Below are 27,285 nucleotides of genomic sequence, written 5' to 3' on the forward strand. Positions count from 1 at the left end.
GGCTTCATGTGATAACATCTAATTGATTCAATTTAAGTAAAAAATACTATTTAAAATCCCTGAATTAACCTAAACATATTTGATTACACAAACAAATATAAATGAAGGGGTTGAATCCGGTAGTAATAGCTCAGGGTAACCAGGTTATCAGTTTTTAGCGTAGAATATAAATTAATATTAATGTAGCATTCTAATGAATCTATATGTATTTAGTGCTGTCAAATCAATTAATCGAATCTAACATAAAAGCTTGTGTTTATTTTATATATATATTTTTTTTTTTTCAGTAATTTCACTTAAATGGCAATGAAAATTACCTATTAATTGTAATTTAAGTGAAATTACTGAACTTAAATATACAAGATTGATAAAAAGTATCATTCTAGAAGAAAATTTCAGAAGGCACTTAGAGGCTTTTGCATCTGAACTCTTCATATATAAATATAAACACAAGCTTTTATATATATTATATGTATACTGTATATACGCACACACACACACACACACACACACACACACACTTTTTTATGTTTTTTTAAGCTATTTGAATTATGAGGAATTTATGAGGTCATAAACCACGTTTAAGTCCTCATAAATCACATAAACAAGACCACACTCTCTCACACACACACACACACACACACCTTTGGACCTGCACAAGGCTGGGATGGGCTACAGGACAATAGGCTGGTGAGAAGGCAACAACTGTTGGCGCAATTATTAGAAAATGAAAGAAGTTCAAGATGACGGGCAATCTCCCTCCGTCTGGGGCACCATGCAAGATCTCACCTCGTGGGGCATCAATGATCATGAGGAAGGTGAGGGATCAGCCCAGAATTACACGGCAGGACCTGGTCAATGACCTGAAGAGAGCTGGGACCACACTCTCAAAGAAAACCATTAGTAACACACTACGCTGTCATGGATTAAAATCCTGCAGTGCACGCAAGGTCCCCCTGCTCAAGCCAGCGCATGTCCAGGCCCGTCTGAAGTTTGCCAATGACCATCTGGATGATCCAGAGGAGGAATGGGAGAAGGTCATGTGGTTTAAAGCTTTTTGGTATAATCTCCACTCGCCGTGTTTGGAGGAAGAAGAAGGATGAGTACAACCCCAAGAACACCATCCCAACCGTGAAGCATGGAGGTGGAAACATCATTCTTTGGGGATGCTTTTCTGCAAAGGGGACAGGACGACTACACCGTATTGAGGGGAGGATGGATGGGGCCATGTATCGTGAGATCTTGGCCAACAACCTCCTTCCCTCAGTAAGAGCATTGAAGTGGGTCGTGGCTGAGTCTTCCAGCATGACAATGACCCGAAACACACAGCCAGGGCAACTAAGGAGTGGCTCCGTAAGAAGCATCTCAAGGTCATGCAGTCTCCAGACCTGAACCCAATAGAAAATCTTTGGAGGGAGCTGAAAGTCCGTATTGCCCAGCGACAGCCCCGAAACCTGAAGGATCTGGAGAAGGTCTGTATGGAGGAGTGGGCCAAAATCCCCGCTGCAGTGTGAGCAAACCTGGTCAAGAACTACAGGAAATGTATGATCTCTGTAATTGCAAACAAAGGTTTCTGTATCAAATATTAAGTTTTTCTGATGTATCACATACTTATGTCAAGCAATAAAATGCAAATGAATTACTTAAAAATCATACAATGTGTTTTAGATTCCGTCACTCACAGTTGAAGAGTACCTATGATAAAAATTACAGACCTCTACATGCTTTGTAAGTGGGAAAACCTGCAAAATCAGCAGTGTATCAAATACTTGTTCTCCCCACTGTATTATATAAACACAAAACTTTTATGTTATATGCGATTAATCACAATTACTCTATTTGACAGCACTAATTTGTGCTTAAGAAAAATCTGTACGTTTTGTAAGGTACCATATAACCCAGGCATGTTTTCATAAGATTTACCACATTCAATGCTTCATATACTGAGCAAAAAATTCCAAAAACTGAAAGTAGTCTATGGAGGCTTATTAGAGTTCTACAAACACAGCACAAAATTAGTTTTGAGGAAAGAGTGCAAATCCTAATTAAACAGGTTCCATTATTAGAAATGAAGCCTTATTAACTTGATGATCATGCATCCTATATACAATTACTCTGAAAAGAGTATGTAGTAGTCCATCTTGCTAAACACAATTTAAAGTCTTATTAAACAGTGCATAAGTGTGTGTGCTGTTTTTCCTGATTAATATTCCTTAATGAGAGTTTGAACAAGGGGGAGTGCTGATATTCACGAGATGAATGTGCCCGTAAATACAGTCCCAATTTAGCTTCACACTCCCAATTTTTCCACAATATGACAAATTTTCCTCTCTAAGGTATGCCCAGAGAGAGTGAGGGAACGAGAGTAGATATAGGAGTGTGAAAATGAGAAGAAACTATCACAGTATGAAAACACAGCTTGACTCTGTGTGTGTGTGTGTGTGTGTGTGTGTGTGTGTGTGTGTGTGTGTGTGTGTGTGTGTGTGTGTGTGTGTGTGTGTGTGTGTGTGTGTGTGTGTGTGTGTGTGTGTGTTGAATCTCTATTGTTTGATGGATTGGAATGATTCAGGACAGCAATGGGAAAATTATATTTTTCATTTTTACAGGTGGTGTGTTGCCAGATCTTCTCTAAATCAGCCATCTTTGTGAACATCTGTTCAGACTCTCTAGAGGACATCTAGGGTAAAGAAAAAGATAGATGTGTTCGTGATATGTCTGTTCAGAATTAAATACTAGAGTAATGCTTACTGTATACTGCATACACAGTCCACAGTAGTGTCTATAGCAGTGTCTAAAATGACAAATTTCCACATATTTCCCATTTAACTTTTTCACATATTTCCCATGTAACTGTGTAGCTATGTCAACTATGCAAACTATGTACCCTTTGCTATAGAGAAACCGTTTAGGGAGAAAAAAACATGTTACAGAATGTTGCAATTTGCATGTAAACATGTCTTAACTTTAGTCAGTCCAACTAAATATTAAGGCATTAAAACATTTAAATATGTGAAAACAATCATGAAATACCCAGGTCACATTTATCCACAATATTATCATTATTTCTAAATTATCGTTATTTCAGTGTGTGCATATTTAATTTGTTAGTTTTTTATTTATTTATTCTCAATGGTGAATTTTATTAGAACTCATGTAATACTGTATTTAAATCAGCACGTTAACTCTTTGCCCGATAGCGTTAAAAAAAAAAGCCAGCCACCCCCAGCATTTTTTATAATTTTTATCGACGTCTGGATGGGATTCAGAAAGATGATCAAAAAATAGATGGATAAAATCGAGTCCATCAACATCCCTTGCAACACAGCTTGCACAGAGCTATACTCGTCCTGGATTTGACATTTCATTCGGTAACGTTAGGAAGTTTTGATTTATATGTGGTTTAATGTTGATGGTCTTGTTATTTTACATGCATATGATTACATATCTATCACTTGTTTCTGCTTTTTCTTCGCCTTGTGGTTTGATCAGGAGATTTATTACTCTTTCAGAAGATGCGTAATAGCGCCCCCTACCGTATAACAGTGAAAACACGGAAAGCCAGAAATTTGGGAATTTAGGGGAAAATGTGCTTAACCGTCATGAATATAATGTCACAATGCAACAAATCTAAAATCAGGTTCATTTTCTTTATGCAAAATATGTTTTTTCTTTGGGTGTAAACTAACCCTTGAACTTCTGGTTCATTCATCAAGTTGGAAATGGAAGGTCAGGTTAGGTCAGGTCAGTGCAGGTCCTTGCTTTATTATTATATACTTAATACCACTCTAGTTGTATACTGCAAATTTAGATCAATGTAATCTTTTGACAGGGATATTTTGCAGCACATATACTGTATACATAGAATGAGCAATATAATAAAAATAATAAAATTCCCTATGTGTGACAGAGAGAACCGATACTTGCCGTATTGGGATGAATGGCACCTAGGCTGTTGCTGTGTGCAACTCTGTTTGTGGAACTGTTGCGACTGAGCGAATGGGACCGAGATGCTGAGTGGGGTCGACTTGGGGTCATCTGCGTCATGGCGGCTGCTGTTTGAGCGGCTGCAGGCGATGCATTAGCCATGTGAGTGGCTGTTTTCGGCTGTCTGGTCTCGTTGGTAGGGGACTGCGCAGTCAGAGAGGATATGGAGCGTGGACAGGACATGGAGCGGCGGATGAGCCCAGAAAGATTGGGGGAGCAGGAAGGACCTCGTATTGGTTTAGGGGCAGGTTTCCAATGAACGCGACCTAAAACAAAGAACCAAAGCATTTGACTTCAATTTAAGACGCATACATTCACACACCCTCCTGGATCACCAAGGAAATTAAGTCAAACATCTGAAATCCGTTAAAAAAAACGTAATCACTGCACCATGTGATCATCCTGCAGGCTTGTCAGGTTTCCAACTCAGGGTGGACAGCGAATTGAAACGCACATACAGCAAATCTATCTATTTTGAATGACCTCCAGTTTGTGAACTGGCCAACGGCATGGCCGCTTCATCCGTGAATCTTGAGGGAAGAAGTTGCCAAAAGCGGTATTATAGCAGCTTAGCTCGGAAAATCGCAGATGGCCTCAGGGTAGTGTGGGGCGAAGGGGGCAAACAATGTCACCCCAGAATGGCCTAATGCCCCCTCCGGCAGCAACCCAATCACCAGTGACCCCCTGCACACCAAATAAACCTGTCAGCTTGCTTCTTTGTCCCACTTTTAGTGGCTAATGGAAAAGTCATGGCTTCAACTGTGTCAGGCACGAATAATCAATAAACTGCACAATCTATGGCACTTTCCAAAATAGGATACAAACTGGTTTTCCATTATTGAACTATTGCAAACTATTATCTAACATAAAATGCATATTTTTTGCCTGTCATATCACTGTTGGACACTTTCTAAATACTGCCTATTACATTTTTGCCTGTATCTAAACAATCAAACAAAACAATTTTGACATAAGCTGTTAAAATAATTGTGTAAAAAGTATTGTTAATTAATACCTTATTTTAATTATCAAAATTATTATATTTAGCTGTGTCACATATTTTGTGCACAACCCTGAACAACCTGCACAGTGCATGGTGGGAAGTGAAAATCATGTTTTTTTAATACAAATTGTAGATTTGAATGAATTCAAGCTCAATCATTCAACCCTGTTCCCACAACATAGTTTGATATATATATATATATATATATATATATATATATATATATATATATATATATATATATATATATAAATAATACAATACAATACAATACAATATAATATTATATAATATAATAATAATTATTGTCTAAAACACCTCTTAAAAAATAAGCAATGGCAACAACTTGAGTTTCTGAAGTGGACAAACATTTGCTGAAGTTTTGAAACTTTTACTGTAAAACTTAAAATGTATTAAAACTATTTTTTTTAACCATACTTGTAAAAACAGAGGCTGCTTTGAACCATGCTAATAAAACATGCATGTAATAGTAATAGTGAGAGCAGCTTCCAAACAGACAGACAGACAGACAGACAGACAGATGATAGATGCTTGAGATGCTGGACCCCAAGGAACACTACGCTTCTAAAAAAGCTCTACTGTGAAACACAAACATTTTTCCAGGCTTGTTTGCACAGTTTTCAAGGTACGCCAGAAGTGCTTCTCTGAACTTATACCCAACCTGAGCTTTCCCCAAGCTGAGCGACCGGTCTCCCTTTAAACCAGCGGACTGAAACATCAGAAAAGCTCATTAAAGCTGCATGGCATGAGAGCCGGGGGACCTCTCACCACATCACCTGCCGCAGTCAGCCAGTCAAATTAAGAGCCACAGCACTGGGCCAGCGAATACTGTGACCCTAATTAAAAAAGATGGATTTTCTCTGTTTCATGTATTAATTAGGTAAACAAATGCATTATAGTAGATTTACATCTGTAATTTAGCTCAGGCTCTGCAAACGGCACTGAAGATTTAATATGTCTGGCTAGACAAAAGGCTGCTTAAAAGTTTAAGCCATAAGCAGCTCTCGCAGTCATCTGGAAACCATCGAGGGACAGATAGCACATATAAAAGCAGCTCAGCAGCAAAACATCCCTGAACCTCCAAGTCTACCCTAATAGTCCCAGCCCACAGGTGATAAATAGCTTTTCCACCGAGCAGACCCCTAAAACCTGGACTAAAACTGGGAACAGATAACGTCAGAAGTCCATTAGTGAGATCAAGTAAAGTTCTCAAAACAACAACTCAGTCTGGCAAGGCTGACGCAAAACAAAACTAGATCACTCCCATTACAATCATTCAAGTTTTCTACGCTGGAAACGTTTGATGCAACTGTGAAGCACGTTCAAATGATGCTAAAATGAAATTATTTTATTTGCAATCATCTGTAAATGGATTGCAATCAAATTAATTAACTTCTAACAGCTGCATCAAACGCAGCGTGTGATGGAAAAATATAGAGAAATTACATTTTTGGGGGATGTTTCATTTTATGTTATCAAAACAAAAAGATTTGTACATTCATTTTGTAATTAATTAATTATTGTAAATGTATCAAAACGATTTGATTGTTTTGCTGCTTTTGATGCTAAAGTCAAAAGCCATAACAAATAAGTTAAGGGTCATATTTTTTGTAAGAAATTAATATTCAGCAGGGATGCATTAAATTGATCAAAAGTGACAGTACAGACTTTTATATTATTGCAAAAAAAGTTCTATTTCAAATCAATTAAATGGTGTTCTTTTGAACTTGAATCCTAAAAAAGTCTTAGCCACGTTAATATTTTTACCCCAAAAAACATTTTTAAGCAAGTAATTGATCTCTTTTGCTCTAGTGTGGCAGTAGGAAATATCATTTACATTTCCAAACATTAATTTTGCCATTAAATGTAATAATCCAGTGGGATTTTTGTATGTACAAGCAGTCTGACAACAGCCGGTGCTCCACACGGAGATCTGATATCACCATCATCGAGACTATCTGTGATTACATGAAGAAACAGAAAAAAAACTGAGACAGACTAAATCCAGAAGAACTGCGGCAACGTCTCCAAGACGCGTGTGCACATCTCTGCATTGACTCTGCAGTTTCCTGTGTAAACAGATTTTTTATTATCATGACAGCAATCTATTTTTGTATTGCATTTCCATCAGAACTGTTGTTGTCTGCTGAGAACTTTATGTCATGCGTGAATTTTAAACTTTACATTACCCTGACTTATGGAACCATATTGATTGCACTGGAACCATTTCGGGAAAAAGAGAACCAGCACCATTTCTGTGGAAAGGACCTAATAGAGGTTCCCAGAGCACTTTCTTTCACAGGCCCAAGGGGAGGAACTCACTGGAGCGTTCGGGGCGATTGAGTTTCTCCTGCGTGATGCTGCTACTCTCATCTTCTCCATCAGCGTCAGAACCAGAGCTGCTGTCGCTGCAGCTGGCCGAAGAGTCTTCAGGGTCTCTGTGCCCTCTGGGTGTCGGGCTGCTCTCAGGCATGGATGACAGGACCTACAGGCAAACAATCACATAAACACATCCGTGGGGAGAGATGATGAGAGAAGATCCTGGAAAAATGTCAGTTCTGCAGCTTTCAGCTCGAGACCAATTAACACTTGCCACTATTGAAAGAATGTAAGGGCGGCGGTGGTGCATGCCTGGCGAACCCTGTCTTGATTTTCTTGAAGTCTTGATTAATGTCACAGCAGAAACATGTTCATTTGGTCTGAAACACATGCATTGTATGTCAGGGGAACTAATCTATTATGTCCTTCAAGAAGTATTGAACAACGAATTGAATATATGTCCAACACTTGGGATGCACTGACTATTAGCTTCCTGAATGCACTAATTTCACCTTTTCAACTTCAATTTGGCTCAAAGGTCTGTCTAAATTAACACTTTGAATGTAATCTCCAACAGAGTTTTGAAAGAAGGCAGAGAGTTCCTGCGTTTTTTAAGAGGAACTGCTTGGGACTATTTAAATTGCTTGATTTCTGCCATGTCAGATTATTCCAAATGGCCCCGTAATGCCACTGTTAAGAGTGTTCCAATCCATCAGAACAGATACTGCCGAAATGAAACCAAAAGTCAAAATTAATATCATGTCAAGAACCAATTAGAACCAATTAATATCAAGAACCAATTAATATCATATCATGCCAAACAGTGCCTGTAACTGTCTGTAACATCTCTATTAGCAAATGTCATGAAAACTATTTCATTTAATGAATGGGAATTATACTTTGCATTGTGACATTTTAGATCAGATAGTCAGGTACCGCAAGTTAGCCTGGCTATCACCAGACCAAGCTTAATCTTTTAAGATTGAACATTGGTCTGGGGAGTCTGCTATGTATTTTCTACTGCACAAGATCAACGGGCATAGTTCAAATTACTCTGTACGCAATTGGATAGTCGTTCAACCAATCAGACCAATGATCCGGGTGACGTAGGCTACTTTGCAGAGTGACGCGAAAACTCCACGGAGGAAACGTGTCAACGATTTGTTTGCTAAATCAAAAAGAAGCCATTGAGCATCGTCGAGAGGTTAAAATGAATTGTATTGGATCCGCCTATAGAGCTTGGGCGTAGATGGTTCCGTTATGGAACGGTGCATTGTGGGTAACGGCGGCCATTTTAGAGGCAACACAAAGGCCGGTTTGGAATAATTTAATAGCGTAGCCGGCCGGCCTCCACCGGCACCGAGATAGAGTTATGGACCGTGACAAAAAAAGTTGGCTATACCGTATACTGACAAACTTAATAATGAAGCCAAACAACGCTAACGTTACTTAAAAAAATATAGGCAGAATCGATCCCTATGAACAGAGTATGGTGTAATACAAGAAAATTTACCAAGTCTCAGTTTCCCTGATATTTTCTCCTAACCGGTCTGTGGAGTGAGCGCTTACACCTCCGACCAATTAAAAAAACTTCAAGTCACTGGAGGATCACCTGCAGTTCACAAATGGATGGGTGCAAGATCTGCAGATCTACAAAGTAAACGCGGGGAAAACAATCGTTCGCACTAAGGCAACGTTAACGTTAACCAAGCATCAGTGGTGACACTCACCTGTCATACGTGCAATAATCCAGTAGTCCGGTAGTTCTGTAATCCCGTATAATATTGACGGTATAATAATATAATATTCACCTCAGACACAACCCACCGTACACCAAAATAAATACTTCAGTTACATCATACTTTACATACTTTCAAATGAAATTGTATTCATTGATTTAAATGTTATGGTTTTCCTCCGTACGGCAGCGACCCAAGCCATCCGACACCTCTTTGTAATTTCAGACACCTAGTCTCCTTGTGTTTTTTTCCAAGTAGGAAAATGGTGAAAACTAACATGATTTATGAGGCGCTTGCCCTGTCGATCGTGAGACCGATTACAGCAGTTCACAATACAGCAATACTGAACCCTTTTTCATTAAATTAACCTAAATTAAACCTAATATTATCAAATGACCAACGTTACAATTTGAATTACCTACTGCCTACTATACAGTACATCTACTTCCAAACCGTGATTCCCACAATCCCTTTGCGACGTGACGAAACGATCCCGAACTCTATAGCGCGCCAGGTGGATAAGACAGTTTGTGATTGGTCCCCGCAAAATTCTAACTGAAGCAGGATAAAAGAATGTACATGTTTCCAGCCTGAGCTGCAGGGCAAAATCAAATCGCCAGCAGATCAGGCTGGGTTTACCCAGTCTAACCGAAAGTAATTATCCCATACATTTTCTCCATCTATACATAGAATTGTAAAGAAAATTTTCAAGACAGACCTATTATGAGCTCTGAGATAGCAATAGCATAGGCTGCCGTACAAATTAACTACTTATTTTGTGAAGTTTTGAATTGGTTGCTTAGACTATGATCTGTCCAGTGACAGACAGTGCTCAACTGCAGTCAGATTAAGAGAAAACGGAGCATGAAAACTCAATCAAAAAACTACATTTTCAGTTCCAGTGTTGATGTAGTTATTGCCTTTGCTGGGCGGTGCACTTTTGTAAAAATCAGAAGTCAGTGTGATTCCACCAATCAGAGAACCGTAAAAGTAATAAGAACTGTGGTAAAAGAGATCATCATTGCGAATGACGTAATCAAATTAGTCTCCCAACATTCTCAAACTACTTGTATATATTTTGCAGTAAACTATACTGCACTTCATACTTCTTTTCATAATTGAGAGTATTGTATTATGAAACCATTTTGCATTTGATTATGTTAGACATAATTATGATGGGATACACAGTTCATTGACTCTTAAAGCAGAACTCGGCAACTCTAGTCATTTCTTCGCTGATTTTCACTTTTGTTGTCGCATGTTTTCCCCACGAGCTCCCCCTACAGCTGTGGGGCGTATATTTTACAACACTGTCGTAAAAAACTCACTTGCGGCACCCTCCTCCCTCTTTCAACCGCTGCTCATGTGCATTTGTTATGATCGGAGCAATCCAACTTTATCGTGTGGAGCTATGTCTACCGAGGTGGGTAATACATCATACACATTATCATAGAACATTGACAAGTACATTTTGTATTCTGTTATTAACCATAAAGCAGTTCACATTTCTCGCTCCTTCTTGTTCTCGTTCTCGCCTCTCAAGAGACTTCCAATTTCTATCTTGCCGGGACGGTAGTCCCCAAGTTGCAAGGTTGGTTTTCCGCCTGGCAACGCTGGGGGGAGCGGGGAAAGTCACCAATATCACCAGAACAGGTTGTTTAACCATCCAAATGATTTCTAGACAGTTTTATTAAGTTAAAAATTAAGTTAAGTTGCCAAGTTCTCCTTTAAAGGAATAGTTCACTTTAAAATGAAAATGCTGGCATAATTTACTCACCCTCAAGTTGTTTCAAACCTGTATGAATGTCTTTCTTCTGCTGAACACAAAGGAAGATATTTCGAAGAATGTCGGTAACTGAACAGTTGATGGACCCCATTGACTTCAAAATATTTTTTTTCCTACTATGGAAGTCAATGGGGTTTCATCAACTGTTTGGTTACTGAAATTCTTCAAAATATCTTACTTTGTGTTCAGCAGAAGAAATACATTCATACAGGTTTGAAACAACTTGAGGGCTAGTAAAAGATGACAGAATTTTCAACTATTCCTTTTTTTTACCTCATAAAAGTACACAAAGCATTCCTGTAGCTCAAACAGTAGAGCATGATGAAAGCATTGCCATGGTCATGGTTTTGATTTCCAAGGAATGCATGAACTGAAAAGATGTATACCTTCAATGCAATGCAACTTGCTTAGGATAAAAGCATTTGCCATGTAAAAAAATAAATACAACGTACATAGTAAATATAGTTGGCAAATGTAATTACTTTAAGTTTCTTTAGATTAAAAAAGTAAGTTTATCTACATCTTGTGACTACGTACCTTAGAACCTTTCTGTTTAGAGGTTTTTCCCAACAGTTTCTCATCATCCAGTTCACACTGCTCCAGGAGGTCTAGGATATCTTCCTCCTGCAGAACAAGTCACAAACAAATGCATAAGATTGTCTTTGTTTTTCACATAAGAATTGTCTTGATATGAACACGTTTTTGCACCTCACTGGTGATTTAACTGAAAGTCAGGAGAAAATAAGTATAAGGCCAATTTCCTCAAATACTTGGTTTGAAGAACTGCAGTGGATTATGATTGCTGTGGGCAATAAAAAGTTAAGCAACGTTGTGAATTTGTCCAGTATATTTATTTAAAGCTGCAGTCCGGCACTTTTTTGTGTTTAAAAATATCAAAAAAGACATTTTTGACGACAAACTTAACCAGCCAGTGTTCAAAACTATCTGCTTGCCTTACCTCGATTCAAAACGGTAAGCTTGTAATAATGATTTTAATTCCAGTGGTACTGGTGGATTTCCGCGGGAATTTCGAGCATGTCTTTGCGTCATTACGTCACTTCTGTACACATAGAGAATGAGTCCCGGCTAGTCGGCTATATAGCGTGTGTGGATGATGGTGGAGATTTAGCTTAGCACTTGGTATGGCGAATCCCGAAAGTTTAAAGCGACAATCACCAGTGACAACAGGAGATTCACCAGTTGTAAAACCCAAAAGACTTCGGACTTCAGAGTGGCTACAGAAAAAAAGAGACTGCAACCGAGCCCATGCTAAAATAAGGATGTTGGTTATACACTTTCAAAAAGTATACTCTGAGATTGCTGATGACAGTACAGTATCCACAGCGACGCGACAGGTTCTCCTCAATACATTGTGTTCATCCGCGCTGTTTCATGCCGATTTACTACCCACGCACAGTTAATAATTCCGCGAATAACTGCAATTGCAGATTTCGAACAGAGATGGCGACAAAGAGGAAAAACGACGGACTGCAGCTTTAAAAAAGCGAATTACACTAGATTTACTATCCCTCCTTGTTTTGTGACTTGCGAGTATGAGAGAGCTAAGACAGAGAGGTTTTAATGGCATCATTTAAGCTTCAATAGTAGTACCTGGTAAGTATAATTCATTTCCATGAGTCATTTCACTGAATTGAGTAAAAACTTTGAATGACTGTATATCGGATTAATTGTATATTACTATGTGTTGATTTATTAGTGCATATTGATTATATATTTGGTGATTATTTTTAACAATCAAAATCCATCTGTTTGCATATTGATCATATATTGTTTATTTTTAACCAATGAAATGTATATTTTTAAATCAAATTCTTTAGATTAAATAATGGATGTTCTAACTGACCTTATGAAGCGATACTATATTAAATACATAAAGATCAAGATCAAAAACCAATCTAAAACAATCAAAATACAACTGTTCTCATGCAAACTAACACTATTAGTGTGAAATCAGAAAAAATAGTGTGAAATCAGAAAAAAATCTGAAAAATTTTTTTTTTTTTTTTTTTTTAGTGAGGCCTCTTCATTACAAAACTATTTAAACACATTATTATCTTGGGCAAACTATAAGTAATCAAATTGAGTAATTTCTGGAAAAAAGTCCTAAATCAAAACAGTACTTTGCATGACACCTAAACAATTTCTTGGCATAAATCAAAGCCATGTGTTTCGAGTTCAGGAATCCATCTGGAATCTGTATCTGAACCACACTTTGAGTTTAACACATCATAATCTATTATTCGGCATTTCTTCCTTGTCATTTCTTTCAAATAAAGCACTCTGTTGTTGACTTTGAAGTATGGGTTCACTGCAACTGCTCAGTTCACATGAGAAAAGACTCTACAATTAAAGTTCCATGGTATTACAAATCGCAGATTACTAAATCCTAACTCTAAAATGACCAATTTATTTTCCCTTATATTTTATGAATTAAAACCAACGATTCAGGCGAGCAACACCAGTTAATTTAAAACACTGTAAAACTAATTATTAGTATGATTTAGTATGATTGATAATTCTGATTCCAATTATAGTGTAACACTTTTGATAAATCCAGCGTGTTTCTCTTCCACAACAGTAGCACATTCACACTGACTGTTCCTAGAGCTGCCTGCAGGTCCCTTGATGACACCCTGCAGTTCTTTTAAGACATCCTGAAACATCTTGCACTCTGCTCATGGGATGAATGGTGTAACAGACCAGCCTGGACAGATTACCAGTGGTCTGAAACCATTATTTGTAGATTACCTACAATAGTGGACTTAAAATATCTTGGAAAGGGCTTTAAATCCCTTCCCAGACTCATAAGCCTCTACAACTTTCCTTCTGGGGGGGCTCAGGCAATTCTTTTGATATCGGCATGACGTACTCCAACACTTATGACCAAACCAGACCAGTTTGTTGAGGTTTATAAAAGGTTAGCCTTTCTCTTTAATTATCTGATTTGCATGTTATTTTAACTAATTGGTGCATTTAATTGGGTACTGTAGTCATACATTGCAAGGATAATTTGATAAATATATGTTATGTATTCATTATCTGTATGGTCTATTATTGTATGTAACACCTTTCACATATTTTTTTCAACTTTAATAAAGACTTTTTCTTCATGACTAACTCAAGATGATTATACCACCTTGGCAATTTTAATTTATAAATATCAAAATAATTCAGAAACACGTTAGGTGTTTTCAATTTAATACCAATCATTTTTATTTTTATTAATATTTAATAACGTCAAAAATAACTTGTATATTTCAGTGTATAATAATATTTTAGTCATTTGACATGAGAGATATTATTAAGATTTGAATCCAAAACTAAATTTTAATCTAAAAAGGGCCTTAGTGTCTGTCAACTGGTTCATACAAATAAATCCAGTCCAAACAAAACAAGATTGGATAATGACAGTAGTTCAGATGAGAAAAGTGCAGGCGTGCAGCTGTATAAACAAACAATAAATGTATTTTGGTGACAGACTCAAGAATTTGATCAATATTGTTCTGAATCTGCTTCTGAATCAACATTTTTTTTATGTTTCTCTGATGTTTATCCATTACAAATGTAGCATGCTTTTCAAGCAGAAACATTATCCCAGCTGTAACTCAATAAGCCAGGCATTGATCTGTTGTTCTGGCACAGATGGAGAGAGATTTTAAGTGCATTAAACTCGGTTCTTTTGCTCATCGCCGCCTTCCATTGTTCCCCAAATTCAGAGTAAGACTTATTTTTCAGGCAGTAGAAGAGTGAAGAGAAAAAAGCTCACAATAAGCCAACACTGACAGCAGGTGATGTGTCAATATTTGCCCGTGTTTGCTACCGTTAGATGTTTATGAAATGTGTTTTTGTTACCTTTATTTGGGTCAATTTTGGGGATATTCTTAGGCCTTAAAGGACAATTTCGGTATTTTACACTTAAAAGCCCTGTTTTCAGATCGTTTCTGATGAAATAGAACGGTTAAGTTTAAAATTTGGACAGATGCTGCTTTTCTTTCGCTTTCCCCCCCACCTCCACAATGGCTGCATAGGTGCTATGGAACAATCCTTCCTAAAACGCATTAAACTTTCATTTACAAAGACGTGAAACTCACAGAGTGGTCAGGGGTGTTCACTGATATGCTCACACAAAAATCGCTGCAAAAGATGCTTTCCAACAGGTGTTTTACCATTCGTTGTAAAACTGTGGACCTATTTTTTTCAAACGCATCACACCCATTATTCCGTTGAGAGCTGGAAAACTACGATAAAACCTGTTGGAAAGCATCTTTTGCTTTAAGTGTAAAATATCGAACTTGTCCTTTAAGCATCATTTATCGCAGGGATGGTGGGGACATATGAAATAGCTTAAGTTGGGTGTGTGTCTAATGCAGAGGACACATCTTCAACAGGAGTTTTCATTTTGTTAACGTGTGTTACAATAAGTTGCGGTGAGGTGCTGGAAATTGCCATTGTTAGTGTTTTTTACTGAGTGCTGGTTGTGGTTGTGAAAAGCAACAACAGAGCAACGTACTCTCCCGCACACAGCTATTCGCAGCTTGTTAGGCGTTTTAAAGAAATCAACCCAGGCTCATTGGAAAAATGTGCCTGTGGCAATTTTTTCCTTACATTTCTTTACTTCATATTATCAACAAACAGCAAATGTTACATCAAAACAGATTTGCTGAAGCAACCATGGTATTTTAGCTTGCTTCTACAAGTCTTTGAGCTCTTTTATCAATAATTAATATGAATTAACCACAATTTATTTTGTCTTTCCAGAAATTATGTTCTACCGCTATGAAGCCAAAACAATCTCTGTTACCTTAAACTATACGTTTATCACTGTAAAGCTGCTTTGAAACAATCTACATTGTTAAAAGCGCTATATAAATTAAGATGACTTGACTTGACTTTGTGTTATTCTCCTTCTTATTAAAAAAAAAGTTATTGAAGGAATTATAAAAAGAATAAAACATTTTGTGATTGCATGTGTTTATTATGTGTTTATATTTATTTACGTTATATTATTTAAAAAAATATATTTTTATTATTTTAATATATATATATATTATATTTATTTATGTATTATTATTATATATAAAAAAATACATCCTGCGGCCCCCTTTGAAGCATGCTAAGGCCCCCTGGTTGAGAGCTACTGCACTAGAGTAATACATTAATAATTGAAAGTATAGTTTACTGAAGAAATTTAAATCTGTCATCCCCCTTGTGTCGTTTCTAACCAATAAGACTTCAGTTCATCTTCAGAACACAAAGATTTGTTGAATATTACCTTATAATTTCAGTATATCCATTGACAGTCCAAGCAAACAAAACCAAAAAGCATCAGAAAGGACAAAAAGACATTGAAAAGTAATCATTATTAATGGAACGATTAAATCCAACCTCATTGATGATGACATAATTTCCATTTTTGCATCAACTATCCCTAAGTCCATGAATTTATCGAATGACCAACATAATTTATTATTTATTGTCATTTGCTACTCAAATGTATTTTGGACATTTTTTAATTTTTCTAATAATAATAATGTTATATTAGATATGTCTGTGGGCATGAGAAAGTTTGATCTGACAGTTTCTGATATCTGTCAGTCTCAGTCCCTGAGATAATTTTATTAACAAAAGTAGTATAATATTAAATTATCTGAGAAGTCATTGGCTACTAACAATTTTTAGTTATTGTAATATTTAACCATTTTCCACCCCCTCTGTGATTCTTGGCATTATACAGTTTTTTGCTGCTGCTGCTGTGATACTAAAATGTAAACGCTTCTTTGCGTATGAAATGAGAAACTTTGCTTCGAGCCGTGAACTGTGAGTTTCGGGTCCAGTATAGTTTGTGCTGCCCTTGCTGCCTGCTGCATCTTTCAAAAACAGCCTTTTTGCACAGACTGCAAAAAAAAAATACATTATGACAGCTAAAATAAAATTCAAGCTAAAATGTACCTCTCATACTGTTAAGATCAGACTGAAATGTTCGGGGTCCTTAAAAATAAACTGCATCCACTCGTTTGTAATGAGCCATAAGAATATGCAGGGAGACAAGCGCTACACACAGACTCCACAATTGATAGTTCTTCTAGTGTTTAGGAATAATAGGCATGGCACGTTCTCCTTTTTACTCAAACATGATGGAGTGGGTCAATTTTTAGAACACCAAATAAACTCTTAAAAGTAACGGTTAACAGGGTTTTTTCATCTATGCCATAGAAGAACAACTTTGGGTTCCCCAAAAAACCTTTCAGTGAACAGTTCTAAAAAAAAACTTCTTTTTTTATCCTATTGTGAAGAATATTTTAATAATCTAAATAACCTTTTTTTCACTATAAACCTTTTGTGGATAAAAAGGTTCTATGGATTCAGTTTTTTTTTTTTTTTTAAGAGTAGGCACTGTTGACATAAATTTGGCCGTTTATTGTAATCCAGTGATTCTGGAGCAAGCCACTTTTGCAGCGACAGTAAAGAGTAATGTGATTGCTGTTTAGACAGAGTAATTACTAAAGTATTCCCATGAAAAACTAGAAATGTAATTAGTAATTAGTAATACTAATGACTTATTTTGAGTAACTTCCCAAACTCGCTGTAAATTTGTGAGAATTAGACAGGCCCTAGACTAATGTTAAATGCTCAGGGCTGCTTAAAGTCTGAAGCTACAATACATAAATACACTGACAGACAAAAAGGTCAAAACCCACAAGGAAATGGCACAAACTCAGGGCTCTTGAATCTTGCCCAAATAAGCCAGACACTAGCTCCGTAGGAAATGGCTTACACACTCCCCTGCCATATCAACAGACAGTTCCTGACTCAAAACTACAACCTGCCTAAAAACCGTCTCCATTCAAACTCATGTGCAACCCCACTCCAATGCCAATAGACTTTAGATTCCATCAATGTGTGCTATGAGGATGAAACCCTTCCAACAATATGCCACATTCATTTGCATGGGTACTGAGATCCGGCCTTGAAATTTCCTGTAAAATGAACATCCAGAGGTTTCAGAGAGGTTGTGGAGCACAATAATGAACTCCATCTGAATAGAGAATTTGAGATCAGAGGCTTTCATAAAAATAAAAAAAGAGAAAAAAATGCTCAGAAATGCAGTGAGACAATGTATAAAATGCTAATAAAGTGTTTAAAACATTGCATAACAATTCCATTTTTATATTTGATTATAAAAAAGTCATATTTGTCAGCAAAGATAAAGATAAGGATCCACAAAGGGTGTTTATTTGCAGGTAAGTGCAGGAAACAACCGATGCAAGCAAGTGGGAGACTGAGTTCATTAAATAGCAGCAAACACTTAACTGTGAATAGCAGTTCTTAATATTATATAGGTGCCGGATGATGCAAACTGGATGGCTGGAGACTGAAGAGGACTGAAGATGACTGATGATGACTGAAGACGGAAGATGACTGATGATGACTGAAGACGGAAGATAATAAAAGACAGGATCGTAACTGGTAAGTATCACAGGAATGTAGCTCGGTATGGTTCAACAGGTAAGAAAACATGCTAGTGTCCAACGAGACCAAACAATGAAGTTATGCAAGGTGAGTGCTTATCTGTGCATCTTGATGAGGTGATAATCAGTGGCAAGTGTGATGATGGCTGACTGAGTGCAGGTGGGAGTCGAGAGGGATGCTGGGAAATGTAGTTGTGTGGTGATTGGGCTGGTGACTGAGGATTGTGACAGTACTACCCCCTCCAGGAAGGTGCGACCTCAAGCCAAAATAAATCCAACTGGGGAGAAGCCAGGACAGGATGAGCAAGGGTAGAATCCAGAGCAGAAGGTCGTGATGTTGGGCGTAGTTGAAGACTCCCAATGTGGAACTGGCAGAACAGTAGTTCTACCAGAAAGACTCGGGAGACTAAATACTGTGACAATTAAAAATTTATTAAGAGCTCAGCAAGCAATCAAGTTATTTGGCGTAGGCCCCGTCCGTAGCTTGCAATCCTAGGGTTCGGACTCTGCATATCCTGTCTGAAGACGAAGGCAGGGGCGCAGCCGACCCGCTGCGAAGTAAGAGAAGGGGCCATCTGGTGGTGGTGGGGTGGATGGAGGAGAAAGACATCTTGGTGTTATGTGGAGGATGGAGGGAAGAACCCGTCTTGGTGGTGTTAGGGAAGATGAAGGGAAGGTCTCATCTTGGAGGTGGTGGGGAGGGTGGAGGTGAATGGAGCGACAGCATCTGCGAACTCAGACGTCTGTAAGTACCAACCTTTTATACCTAAAAGTATTAGGATATGATTGGATATATGAGAAGGTAATAAGTTATGTAACAATTGAGTCTTCCCGGCAGAACTTGCGCTAGAGCTTCATATCCCCACAGTAGAGCTGAAGACCTCCAAAGGCGGAGACAAAGACCACCAAATCAGAGCAGACAAACCTAACCCCAGGCAGATCGGTTGGCTAGAGACCATCAGGAGGATTAGCTGGCTAAATGTCTGGAAGAGCAGTTGGCTTGAGATCGTCTGGAAGGGCAGCAGGCTTGAGAACGTCTGGATGGGTGACAGGCTTGAGAACATCTGGATGGGTGACAGGTTTGAGAACGTCTGGAGTGTCAGTAGTAAGCCTTAGTAAGGCTTGCTGCAGTCTGGAGAGCTGGCTGGAAGACGGGTGTCTGGAGTGCCAGCTGGCTTGCTGATGTCTAAAGGGCTGATTTTTCAAAATCAGTAGACAATCCCTTCGGATCATTCCCATGATCTTAAAGAGGGCTGTCACACACTAAAAGCCAAAGGGCCTGTTCCAGGCGGGAGGAAGATCCCATATGGTCTAGCGGTCAGGATTCCTGGTTTTCACCCAGAAGACCTAATAAAACAAAGACAAACAGAGTTCAAGGGCAACTATTAAGGCTGTGAGGGGACCTTAATTGGCCTATGTGGCCTTGGCAAGGGGACTTTGATCGGCCTCTGTGGCGAGGGGACTTTGATCAGCCTCTGTGGCCATGATGAATGGACTTTGATTGACCTCTGTGGCCAGAGGACAACCTCCGTGGCTACACCAAGGCAAACTGGAAATTTGGGTATGACCTTCTTAGCAGCAAACAGGACACAGAACAAACAGGGAACTTGGGAATAACCTCCGTGGTTGCATCTAGACAGATAGGAAACTCAAGTATGACCTTCTTAGTCGCATCAGGGCAAACATGAAACTCAGGAACAGCCTCCGTGGTCGCATCTAGACAGACAGGAAACTCGAGAAAGATCTTCTTAGTCACATCTGGGCACACCGGAAATTCTGGAAGGACCTCCATGATCACATCTGAACAGACCAGAAATATGGGGACGACCTCTGTGGCCAAAGACCTTCTTAGTCGCATCAGGGCATACATGAAAATGGGAAAAAAAACCTCCATGGTCGTATTTGGGCAAACAGGAAACTCGAGAACGACCTCCGTGGTCGCTTTAGGGCATACAGGAAGTTCATTGATGAATACCGCCTCTTCGATAAGAGTTTGAGAGCAGTGTGCAGCCCAAACAAACATGATGGACACTGCCGTAACGGGTAGAGCAGTCAACAGTAGAAGGGTCTCTGAATCCCCCGAATTTGGAACTATATGGCTGGGTTCAGGCATGATGGCAATGACATCAGGAGACTCAGGCATGGAATCCAGCATAGTGGGGAACTCTGCCATGGTGGTTTTTTCGGTTTCAAACCAGATGATGCTGCTCAGCAAACCATACATTGCAAGCAATGTTTACATCGTTTCTACACCGAAGGGTAACACCACCAATCTGTTAAATCACATGAAACGTAATCACATACTACAGTATGAGGTGGTTAAAAGGTGGTTCCTATTTTAATCATTTCTAATCAATTTAGTCAACGAAAAGACGTATTACCTATAAAGCCAGAGTAGAACTTTTGTGGGTCTCTGAGCAACACACGGCGGTGTTTCACTTCTGAATCTGCGTTTCGAGCTAGTCAATCGGGTGAACCAATGATTCAATGGCCCATTCATAAAAAGAGAGACATTTACTTCATTCCTGAATGAATCAGCTGTTTGAATAAATTGAATGAATTAATGACTCAATGACTTTTACAGACATTTACCACCACCTACCTGCAGTTTAAGTTTCTTATTAAGTTTCTAATTAGAGTATAATTTCATTTTAAAAAAAAGTATTTTTTCAATAATTTCATATTTGGTGAATAGTTTGCCCACATTTTTTTGAGGGTTGAGGGTTACTCACCCTCATGTAGTTTCAAACCTGTATGACTTTCTTTGTGTTTTTTTGTGGAAAATAAAATAAGATATTTTTTAAGAATTTTGGTAACCAAACTGTTCTGGACTATACATATCTAAATACCAATTCAGAGGCAGCTTGAAAACAAAACAAGGCCTAAAAGTTCATGTGTAATAACGTGATGTTTAGTCTGTTTTGGTTTCGTTTTCAAATACTTTTAGTTTGCTTTTATTTGTGTCCTGTGTTCCCGCTCATCCTTTTTTTGTCATGGTTATTTATTACGTTATTAATTTGAGCACACCTGTTTTCACTTAAGTTCGTTATCCTGTGTATATAAGACCTTCAGTTCTGTGTTCATTGTATGGTGTTTGTTATGTTTGATTACACACTGTTACGTGATTCTCATTCATTACTACTCTCTTCTGTTGTTTAATTAAAGTTAAGCTGCTAATACATCCGCTTACCACATCTCATCTTCTTCCTCAACCCGAGTGTGACAAAAAAATTCTATATTGAAACAAATAAAATATTTCTTTATAAAGCTACTTTTTGTAATGTCTATTTTATGCTTTTCTCATTTAACACAATAATGACTTTAAATGATCTTTTAGGAGTAATTTCTCAGCAAAATGTGATGAGAAATTCATTTGTGATTAATTAGATAAAAATAAAAATAAATGCTTGACAGCCCTAATTACAATATTAATTACCATATTTTCACAAAATAATGTATTTAGTCATATGTTGCCATTCATGCTAAGATCAATTACATGAACTGTTTTTTAAAGTAAATCATTAGTTAGCCTAATTGAGATCCTTACTGAAAACGCTTTCTGAATCTAACTTCAGCATCATATCTCACAATTGTGACTTTATTTCTCGTAACTGACTTTACACTTTATAAAAAACTTTATGTTTCACAATTGTAATTTATGTATTGCAGTTGCACCTTTTACAACTTTTACACGTTTTTACAACTGCATATTATAACTTTATACTTTACAATGTGACTATTATAAACTTTATTTCATGATTAGCTTTCTTATTTTTATTTTCTTTGTTGTTTTTGTTGTACCAGAAAATGTAGCTTGTAACTTGCTGTATTTAGTGTAATTTGCTACATTTTTAGTAGCTTGTAGTGTCGCCAACTACTTTTTCACATAAAAGCTAGCTTGACTATAGTTAAACTAAAACACGAATACCTGGTAGTTTTACAAGCAACAGTTTCAAAGTAATTTTCCCGACACTGTCTTAGGGTTGGTCTCAAGATTCTGTATGGCTCAGAATACAGTGTCAAGCATGCATACATAAATAAATAAATCATAAGTCTCATCACTTAGAAAAGTATAAGCACACCTCTCCTCAACTAGCCACATGATTTGAGGTTTCATTCATGTCTGTAGCACAAATTGATTGTTTAAATCCTTAACCATATGAATGAGCAATATTAATACTGCTGGTTGCCTTAAACCCCAATAATGAAAAACACATGGCCACAAAAAGTAAGGGAGTAAAATACTTTTCCCCATCTTATTTTAAATGCAAAAGACAGAGAAGAAGGAATAAGTAGTTGTAGGGAGGAAGAGAAAGAAAAGAGCAAAAGACTGTTGGGTTGCGTCTCAGGTACATGCCTTCATTCGTTTCAGTGGATTATTCATTTCCTTTTGAAGTGAAGCTGCTCGCCCAGCGAGGAATGTCTGAAAGGCAGCTGAAAGGAGACTCTCATATTTCTCCAAGAGCAGCTTGTCATCTGGGGGGTAAATACATCTGTGCAGAGAGAGGGAGAGGGAGAGAAAAAGCTTTATCTGATTATCTGATTTAGCAGCCTGGTCTGCCTGCTTTTCCAATCACTTAAACAAACCTCAATCGTTCTTTTCACACATGCATTTGTCCATTAATGCTGTGTATATACTAATGATTAATAAACGTGTCTTTATATTAGACGTTAAGACTAAACAAAAGCCAGAGACGTGTAAACCTTTGTCTATATCTGTGTGATGGATCTTCAGATCAGCGCCATATTGGGTTGTGTATATAATCAAAACCAGCAACTGGCTTTGCTTTGGGACCCAGATTTTATATTAGACATCAGATGGCAACACTCTACAGAACCAAAATTGTGCAAAAAAAAAAAAAAACTTTAAATGCATTAAGATTACTGGTAATACTTTACATGAAGTACAACGTAGTTAAAATTCTGTATATAATAATGCAGTATTTATTTGATCTTTTAAACTTTGTTAATGTTAGTTGATACAAATACAGCTGTCTTGTTAGTTCATATTAATAAATGTTTTAAATTAATATGAACTAAGATTAATAAAGTTTTTCATTGTTAGTACATGTTAACTAATGCAGTGAAACATCACATTACATACATTTACATTAATCTAATGAAACTTTATTGTAAAGTGATACCATAAAACCATGAATTAGACCAATAGAAATTAGAAAATAATTTAAATTCTATACAAACAGAAACAACATCATAAGTGAGATTTACCAGTTTAGATTGAACAAACAACGGGCACATTTTTTTATTACTATTAGCTATTATTACTATTAGCTATTTAACCAGTCACAAATTTGTCCCAAAATATTGTAGAGTTTGATAGGACAGCCTTTGACGTCAGCAACAAAACATATGGGTAGTGCTGTCTCTCCTTTTTAAATGTTGATAATGTAAGGAATAATGCATAGATCATAAGATGATTTTGTACCATCCTAAAGTGGTTTATTTTGCAATAATGACTGTCAGACTGTAAGAATTATCCTGATTATTATCCTAGCTACTTACCAAATAAATTAACCTTGAATATAAAGAATTGAGTTAAAATAATGTTAAGCCCATTTATTTTGCTATTACAACTTAGCATGATTATATCGTTATTTTTTATTTTTTTTATTTTTTTGCATTTACTGTAGCATCGTTCTTTCCTTTTTTAGAACAGACTGACCCACCATTTGAGAACCTCTGATAAAAATAATAGGCACCTCAATCTAAATAAATAGTGAAGGTGGAGCAAGTGACACGTTAAACCTCCCACATTTCCACATTTCCGTCTAATAAACTAATACTCACTTGGCGTGTGACATTTAAGACGGCTCTTTTGGATTCCGGCTTCAATGTAATCAAAAGCTTAAGTAATGTAAATGTTCAGATCAGACGATAAACCGCCCCAAATCCATTAAGAGCTACAAGCACGATGGACAAACTTATGTGGGAAAAGTAATCTAGTAAGAGTAAGTGGGCTTAGTCTTCGGCATATGGCACGTTGAAATCTGGGTCTGACCTACAAACCTCAAACACTTTTTTTTTTTCCATGTTTCAGCATCTTTTGGGGTGTTTTTATATAGAGTTGAACAGAACAGCAGTTACACGCATAAACATAAAATGACCCATTTAAGAAAAGGCATTTGTTTCGTATTCCTCCTCTGTGGCTCTGACGTGGAGGCTCCGTATTAAGGAGCGATTTATTGCAATTACGAAGTGACTCGTGGTATGTAAAATCCAGCATACCGGTATGCTAAATGGTGCAGTTTCACTATGAAAAGCCCCCCTACCTCTTCAGTAAATACAATTGGTTAGTTGAGATGCTTCTGTAATGAGGTCAGTTTAATCTAATCTTCGTTTAAAAGATCCTGGTGTCTGAATTTGAATGTAACAACTGACACGAGTAATAAAATGCAAGAAGCATTTGGCAGCTGAGGAATTTGGCTTCTTTACAAAACATTAGTAGTCATTAAAGGAGCAACTTGGAGTTGTTTAATGTTCTGAAGAAAGCAATCTCCTTGTCTGAAAATAATATATAAAAATACTGGCAACTTTTGGTGCTTCTACACCAGGGCTCTCAAATTAGTGGTCATGAGTGAGGTAGTAAATATTGCACATTTTTTTGACATTATTTATGTAATTTTTCTTGTGGCAATGAATGAATGAATGAATGAATGAATGAATGAATGAATGAATGAATGAATGAATGAATGAATGAATAGTATTCCGCTTTATTAACTTTTAGTGTAACTACTTTTTTAGTGTAACATTAGTATAAGTATAAAACAACCTTTGTCCTTGCTTTGTCCTCAAATGATAGCTCAAGAAATTGTTTCATACCATCGCATATCCCAAACCAAGCCACAAGAGACCCCACAGGAGTAAGAGGGCATTCTTACAGGATAACAATCGTCAAAGCGGCTTCCCTACCTGTAGTTCCCCAGGTGGCGCTTTTCGTGCTCGTCCCTGGAGACCTGCTTGCGTACCTGGGCCAGTCTTTCTTTCTGAAAGCACAACACAAGTGAATAAGTGGTGAGAAGCAGGAAGACTGACAAAGAAATAATGCCCTGTTTCTGCTGGTGCTATCCTGCAGTGTAATTTAGCCACCCAAAACCGAATAACAATGTCACTGAATGACTCGTTTCCCATATTACGAGGCACCTTAATGAAGTCTGAGAGTTAGCAGGCGCGTATAACAGTCTCTCCTCTACACTTGTTAATACAGGGGGCTTATTCATAATTCATATAGATTTAACTCCCACTGTACCATTTTAATACATCAAAAACTATAATTGCGGAAAGGTCAGCTGGTCAATTTGAGTTGGCGCAGCAGGGTGTCTTCTATAATAGTCACTGATCTCTGTTAAATGCTGGTACAGGCATATTCGCTCAGCCCCCAATCCCCAAATCTCACTCCTCTTTTGCATCTAGCTTTGCCCTTTGAAAATACCACCTACCTGCAGTCATCTCAACCTCATTCATCTCTTCATTTAATAAAAAAGTTGATCGAAAGACCAATCAAGGACTGGTGCACAACGCTCCAAAGAACTTACTCTGAAAACATGCTTTGTCTGTACGTGTGCATTTTGAAATATGAATACTTAAAGGAATAGTTTACTTAAAAATGAAAATTCTGTCCTCATTTACTCACCCTCAAGTTGTTTCAAACCTGTATGAATGTCTTTCTTCTGCTGAACACAAAAGAAGATATTTTGAAGAATGTCGGTAACTAGACAGTTGACTGTCCCCATTGACTTCCATAGTAGGAAAAAAATACTATGGAAGTCAAGGGGGACCAGCAACTGTTTGGGTGAGTAAACTGTTTGGCATGAGGGTGAGTAAATGATGACAGGATTTTCATTTTGAAGTGAACTATTCCTTTAACTAGCTTTTTTTAGTTTTGGAGGTTGTGACAAATTATACAAAACACAGGCTAGATTTTAACTTGCATTTTCCAAATAAGAACAACAACTCCAGGCTGGAGCCATGGCTCTGACATCAAAACATTATTTTGCTTCTTACCTTAAACATGACCTAATAAAATATTGCTTTTTTAACTGCTGAATGGGTCATACCAGTTCCTCTCTCCTGCGCTCGAGTAGGTGACGTTGTTTCTCCCAGTCCGATGATCCGGCCGTCAGTTTCCGCGTGGATCCCTGTCCATACAGCCGTCGCTGGGCTTCTGCTTTCTGCTGGGCCAGATTCCGTCGTTTATCACTCGCTCTGGGTAAAAGAAATAAAAAAACAGGAAATGCTCAAGTAATAGCACTCAAAGTAGCCCAAACTCCCAGCCGAAATCCTGACAGACTCCGAGACTCCATACATCACTCGACTTGACAGCATTCAGCACTTCAAGATTTCATCGCTCACTGGCCCTTCAAATTTGCTGTTGAAAGTGACCACTCAGGGTCAGTGGGCTCCTGAACCACTGGGGAACCTTCTCATTTTATTGATACGACTTTCACACTTCTCGCTGAGTTATTGGATTTGTCCAGCCACTGCTGGGGAAATAACACAGGAGTTGCTTTGATATGTTACTGGGAAGAACTCAGCTGGATCAGTTGGGACACAGTAAACGTCTGTGGAGACTTCCAAGAAAATCACTGCGACAGAATGGTAGCAATGCATCCTTGAAACCTGATCCACTGCTGTATTGAGTTTGTTTGCTGTTGTTTCCTAGGACCATTGTTGGGCCACTCTGGTATATTTAGTACAAAGGGTGGACCTGGGATTTGAAGGCCAGGTCTACGGTAATCAATCACCGGATACCCCGCATATTGACATACAACTATACACGCACAGATGTACACAGGCAGTCTGTCACTCAAATTTTGAAAGTAAGCACACACACACACACACACACACACACACACACACACACACACACACACACACACACACACACACACACACACACACACACGCACAAACACACGTGTTTAG

At 37.8% G+C, this 27,285-nt stretch overlaps 1 protein-coding gene across 4 annotated transcripts in view; it reads right to left on the reverse strand.

Moving 5' to 3' along the window:
* The window catches only part of ttll7 (tubulin tyrosine ligase-like family, member 7), a 106,507-nt gene that overhangs the window by 14,368 nt on the left and 64,854 nt on the right, over positions 1–27,285 (reverse strand). For all 4 annotated transcript variants that reach the window (XM_079598230.1, XM_079598228.1, XM_079598229.1 and 1 more), the window contains exons 11-16: positions 26,418–26,565; positions 25,273–25,346; positions 22,700–22,835; positions 11,390–11,476; positions 7,331–7,493; positions 3,925–4,250 (exon numbers count right to left, since the gene is read on the reverse strand). In XM_079598230.1, the coding sequence (XP_079454356.1) occupies positions 3,925–4,250; positions 7,331–7,493; positions 11,390–11,476; positions 22,700–22,835; positions 25,273–25,346; positions 26,418–26,565 (934 nt within the window). The remainder of the gene's footprint in view (positions 1–3,924; positions 4,251–7,330; positions 7,494–11,389; positions 11,477–22,699; positions 22,836–25,272; positions 25,347–26,417; positions 26,566–27,285) is intronic.

Source organism: Phoxinus phoxinus, assembly GCF_949152265.1.
Source record: "Phoxinus phoxinus genome assembly, chromosome: 22".
Classification (NCBI taxonomy): Eukaryota; Metazoa; Chordata; class Actinopteri; order Cypriniformes; family Leuciscidae; genus Phoxinus; species Phoxinus phoxinus.